This window comes from Alligator sinensis, unplaced genomic scaffold (genome assembly GCF_000455745.1).
Source record: "Alligator sinensis unplaced genomic scaffold, ASM45574v1 scaffold140_1, whole genome shotgun sequence".
Taxonomy (NCBI): Eukaryota; Metazoa; Chordata; order Crocodylia; family Alligatoridae; genus Alligator; species Alligator sinensis.
Window position 1 is genome coordinate 1296227 of NW_005841836.1, and position 6142 is coordinate 1302368.

Genomic DNA, 6142 nt, shown 5'->3' on the forward strand with positions numbered 1-6142 from the left:
GATCTACTCATTTAGTTTTTTTACTAATGTTCAATTGTTAAAAGAAAACAAAAACAAAAAAACCCAAACAAAAACCCCACAAAACAACCCTCCCTCAGAGTTCAACGCACCATTTAAGCTCACACGGGGAGAAAAATGTAATATGTTCTGACAAAAATATTTGATAATGTTGACTTTTCTCAGTGTTATACCAGGATTATTTGCCATTTGAGCAATGTGCACAACAGACTCACTGAAGTAGTCAAAACCTACCTCTGGTTTCTTCATTATCTCTATGAAAAACATGTGGTTCTTCATCGGATAAATAATAATTAAAACATCTCCAAAATCTGTTGGTATAATACCCCTGCGGTAGTTCCTGGTGTGTTCAGACCAGACGATGTGAACCTCATCATTTCCCAAGTGACGAAGCTGCAACGGCAAATTGGCTCTTTATTAATCAGAGTGATAACAACAGTTTATGAGGGGTCATGGCTTACAAATTGAATTACAATGTTCAACAGTAGAAATATTTCATTATAGAAAAGGTTAAAATATTGTTTTTTATCTATCTGTTGTTAGTAACAGCAGCCACAAAACTTGCCTTGTTCAAAAAAAATTGATGGTTTAATTACATAATTATCAAATTATCAACTTACGTGACACGTGGATGCATATTATATACAGTAGTTTTAAATGCTGAACTGAATTACATGAGCAAAATGTTAACTAGCAGGGCATTGTATTTAATTTAAAATATTATAGCTGTCACAGCAGTAGCTATTACTACGATTCAGGTTGCAGATACTTTCCATTATAGTCCTCTGTTCCCTATTTTGCTATACAGCTGAAGTACTTCATGCCATATCTCTGCATGAAGGTAAATTCTGTTTTGAAAGTGTGTGTGTAATGTGTTTGAACAGTGGCTGAGTTAGGACAAAGTGGGAAAAACCATAAAGACCTTTTTTTGAACAGAGTTACATAAAGTAAAGCTGAACTTATATGTTGAAACTTAGCACAGAAATAGTCCTTATTAAGTATAGCTGATTTTGTTTTGTTTGGAAAAATAAGTTTGTGACTGAAGGCAAACATATTTGAAAATGATGTACTGAAATGCACAACAGATTGTATGTCTTTTACATTTTAAATAGACGTCTATTTTACAGGCAACATTTACCCTCTATGGTGGGGAGGCAGCACAAGGTTTATGCAATACTTTAGTCCCACTTAAACCCTAAAAAAAAGGTAAACCAAGTAACTAATGTGATACACGTAAGCGTATGTGCTGGCCTTCTGTGGAGAAATGAATTTCACCCTGACAGACCAGAAAATGCTTTGAATCAGGAAAGGATTCCTACAACAATTTTAGAAAATATTACCATGTCTTGCCATATTTCTGAAGACAAGAAGGCTAAAAACTGCATCTTCACTGAAGGTTTATACTTGTGCAAAGTAACATGAAACGTATTCACAAGGTAAATCAAATTCACAGCTAATTTGATTTTATTTGAATAAAAGGGAAACAGAGAAGAGTTACTGAATTTATCTATCTAATTTATACATACAAGTAAAGAATGCATTTCAACCCTATTTATGATACCAATTATCAACAGACTGATTTTTCAATATGAAAATGTAAACACTATAAATAGTAATTTTGGGTTTTCCCAGCACAGCATGTTAAATTTCTCACTATCCTGTGACACTTTATAATGATCTTAAAAAAAATGTGCACTGTGAGAACTATTTAGCCATGTTAAGAGGGTGAACTTCAGAAAAAAAGAAGATAAAATACTGGTTCCACTGCAGTCAACAGCAAAACTCACACTGAGTTTAACAGTTCATTGCGAGAGAGTAAACAGATTTGACTAGAAAATCACAAAAGTGTCTACAGACAAGTTGTAAAGCAAGTTTTAAAAAATACCCCATACTGCATGGCCACAATACTATATACAATATGTTATACATCCTGCCTGGCCACAATACTATATACAATATGTTATACATATTAGAAATAGTCTCTAATAATCTATGAGGACTCTAAAAGGAACATAGTTGGTAGGGCAATTAACAGAACACCCAAACTGATGCATTAATGTATTAGTATACAAAGCGAGTAACAGTAAAGGCTCAATTATGCCACCTGTACACACACTGAGTAGCAGTGACAGTGGTTTATGACAGGTGTTCAATGGGACTATTTTTGTCACTGCAACTCAGTACAAAAGACAGCATGTATAGCCCAACTCGCAGAGCCCTAATGTTAAGACAGACTTCCAACACTACCTCACTGAACTGTAATGACTTCATTAATTTAGCAAATTTCAGCATATAGCATTATTTTGTAGAATGCCTTCTCTCTCTGTTTTCTAGCCACATAGGAAAATGCACAGGAGAACACAGCACACTGATGTCATTTACAATACAAAAAAGTTGTGAAGAAATGTGTCCAGTACCAATCTGCCTCATATACCTTTGGAAAAATGGATAGTGCATACAGACATATAGAAAACTGATCAAAAGAAAGGGCCAAATCCTTTAAAAAGAATAGTGCTTTTTATTCATACCAAATTCTTCATATAACCATCTATCTAGACCACAATTATCATGGCAGCCATCCAGCACTGGCAACACTATATTTTGTAGCAGAATTTCAGCACAAGGGAAAAATGTTCAAAACTAGAGGCAGAAGACAGGTCAAACACAAGGAATTATGCTAGTTGTCAGCCAGGAAAGAAGGACCAGCATCCTATCTTCTAGCAAACGCCACAGTGGAATAAGTCATAGGTTCATAGATTTTTAGGGGCTGGAAGGGACCTTGTAGATCCTTGGGTCCAGTCCCCCTGCACAAGGCAGGACTAGTTCAGGGGTCTGCAGCCTATTGTTCAGACTGAATCTAGCCCTCAGATTCAAGGGGGTTTCAGTAGTGTTCTAGTGTGGAGGGCTTTGGCAATATTCGGTTGGGAGCTTTGCCTGCAACACTGCAGCCAGGCAGCCATGAAGCATGTGCTCTGTGCCAGCTCGCTATGCTGCATGTAGGACATGTGGCCACTATAGCATGTCCATGTACAGCAAATGCCAGCCCCAGGGCTAACTGTGTAAGTGGTATGCAGGGCTGACACAGGGTGCTGTGCGAGTTGGACTTGGTGCTGCATGTTGCAAAGAATCTGAGGCGTGGGGTGAGTATGGCATTCCAGAACGACCGGGTCTAGCCCGTGTGCCGCAGGCAGCACATGCCTCATGGCAGCCCCACATGCTGTGTGTACAGTGAACCCCAGCTGGTACATGCTGGACCCAGTGCTGTGGGCGCTACACATTGGGTCTTACCACAGACTGGCCCAGAGAACCTCATCCTGCCTTGGCCCAGATGAGTTTGACACTCCTGTCTTAGAGAAAAGAGTGAAATCTACTGCATTAAGAAACTCATTTCTTGTGGCATCTAGGGTTTCCTTGAACATCATCTTTCTAAGTTGCTGACAAAGTTAAATGCTGCTTTGCTTACGGGATCTAAAAAAAAAAAAAAAAAAAATCAAAGATGAACAGACTATACCAGAAATACACATTTGGGTAATATCTGTTTCTATAGCATGAAACACCATTTATCATACCATTTTTAGCTCAAACACCTATAATTGCTGAATTCATAAAATGCCAATGATCTCTTTCTAACAGTGGACTGATCAAATAAAATTGTTTTTTAAAAGATTGGTTTTACAAGTTTGCTAAAAAATCATCATATCATCAATTACTATATTTACCTGAATCCAAGACAAGGCTGCCCCCCCACCTTCAATATGGGGGGAAAAGCCTCTCATCTTGGATTTAAGTACACAGTTTGGGGGGACAGGAGGCTGTTGCAGCTTTGGGTCTGGCCCTGACCCAGACCTGGGGTCAGAGTTGGAGCTGCTGTTCTGCCTCCCCACAGCCTCTGCCCTGCTAGCAGCCTCCTATCCCCACAGTCACTCACCCTCATTGGCAACTCCAGCCCAGGGTATAGAAAGCACATGGTAGCTCTGGCCCCTGCCTGGCTATGCAACAGCAATGGCAGTAGTAGCAACTCGGGTCCCTGCTCTGACCTGGTTCCTGGGCTGGAACTGCCACCACTGTTGCATGGTTAGGTGGGGGCCAAAACTACCATGGGCTCCATTGCTCCAGGCTGGAGCTGGTTTGGAGCTGCAACTGAGGGTAAGCAGTAGTAAGTAGGGGAGGTGCTGAGGAAGGGGCACGTGGAGAGGAGGGCAGACACCAGGGGCTGGCAACAGCAGCAGGGGCAAGTGTTGGGGGGGTGGGCAAGTGGCGGATCAGGACACCTGATTTCCCCCCCCCCCCCCCACTGCAACTGGCCCCCCTGCCACTGCTTGTCCTGCCCTCAGTAGTGGGAGGATTAGGAGAATGAATTTAAAATGACCCTCCGATAATTAGATTCTATACATGGAAAATTATAACAAATTCATAAATTTTCCATGTACAGAATCTAATTATTGGGTAAGTCATCTTAAATTCCAGTTCATCTTGGATTCCGGTAAATATGGTACTATAACACACCAACCTCAGGTGTTTTACTTCAATGATTCAAATACAAGTAAGATTTTAGATTTGTGTGCAAGATCTCTGAAGCCTTTGAGCACCAAATAAACAACAAAATGAGTAGTTATGGCTATATTCCCAAGTAAATAAGCATAAGATCAATCCAGGCTGAAAAGCGGCAAGTCCTTCCACCTTCAATACATACAATATGAAAAAAACAAAAAACCCCCCCAAACCCAAGACAACCGGAAAATAATAAATGGACAAATAGCTGGCCTGTCCTTTTACATTTAGCTCTGATCTGAACAAAACCAGAACTGGACCTGGAAAAAATATTCAGGAAGGCGTGCCTATGAAGTTGTTTGTAATGTCCCCTCCAAAGTCTGAGGGAGCCTTCACAGATTTGCATTAATCTGTAGTTGACACACATAGGACTTTAAATAACATGAATAAGATGCATACACTTTTTGAACCACATATTTCTTCTCGTGCAGTGGTTTCTTAATGTCTCCTTTAGACTGAACTGTGAATACCCATGTAACGTAAGTCAACATGGACATTCTGATTCGAATTTTGACATCACTAAGCATGTGTTCACAGCATTTCCTCAGCTGCAATCTGTGCTTCAGAACTTAGTTGTCAGTTGTAGAACAAATGCTCATTTCTCAAGCTTTACAAAAACAATTCCATGTTCTGAAACTGGTCGTGCGCCACGTCTACTCATTCACTTGAGTAAATAGTTCTAAAGGCACTCTGCTTTAGCTATTCTGCATGCTGCCTGCCAGGCAACACGCCACTGCTGACACTGGTCATGGTACACACCTAATAGTCTGACCTCCTTTTCCTACTAATTGCATTACATAGCCAGCTGGCTCCAGAAAGGAGTCGTCTGTTTGATTGAAGAATTCCTGCTTTTGGGTAGGCATGGCTGCTACTTTTACTAAGTAACAGTCAAGCCTGACATCCCCATTGTTTGTGTGACAGCGTGGCCATCCTAAAATCTAAGTTTTATTTGTAAATTAACCAAGAAACTTCCTGCCAGAACAGCGCTGCCTGGAGACTGATAATGTGTGCCTTTCATTCCCTTTCACTCTTACTGTATCACTGCCAATTTGTTTTTCTGCTGCTGGCCAGCCTTAGGCTATAAAAGCCTTGTAAGACATAAGTGCAATTATAGTCCTGGAGTCAAATGAATTGGACAAATCCAATAGCACAGCTCTGTCCCCACTTTGCAAACCCCTACAGCAGTTAGATTAGCTGCTAAAAATCTAATCTAGCTATAGCTAACAAATTTTTGCAGCGAAGGAGCATGAGTTCAGTATGGGGTTGCAACCAGATTTCTGAATTGGAAAAATTCTACTATGACAATGGGAGAAGATGGAATAAATTGCATTAAAATTTTGCAGCTCATTTTTAAACTGTTAGGTACAATTTAGTTAGAATAAGACAAGGGACTGTGGGATGCTGTTACTGTGATTGATTTTCATTCTTGCTGCAACCCAGCCGATAAAAAAAGTTTAACACTAATGACGCTAAATCCTGCAGCTGCAAAAGTTATCAGCTGAATTTTGATTACTTGAGTAGAAAGCCTTTTGTTCAGGGACAAGTCTTTCAATGTTACCCTGAGCTATGCTAT

The 6142-nt window shown here is 40.1% G+C and overlaps 1 protein-coding gene across 2 annotated transcripts in view; it reads right to left on the bottom strand.

Annotated features, from left to right (window-relative positions):
• Window positions 1-6142, bottom strand: part of RALGAPA2 (Ral GTPase activating protein catalytic alpha subunit 2) — a 375043-nt gene that overhangs the window by 106339 nt on the left and 262562 nt on the right. For both annotated transcript variants that reach the window (XM_025201970.1, XM_025201964.1), the window contains one exon: window positions 253-411. In XM_025201970.1, the coding sequence (XP_025057755.1) occupies window positions 253-411 (159 nt within the window). The remainder of the gene's footprint in view (window positions 1-252; window positions 412-6142) is intronic.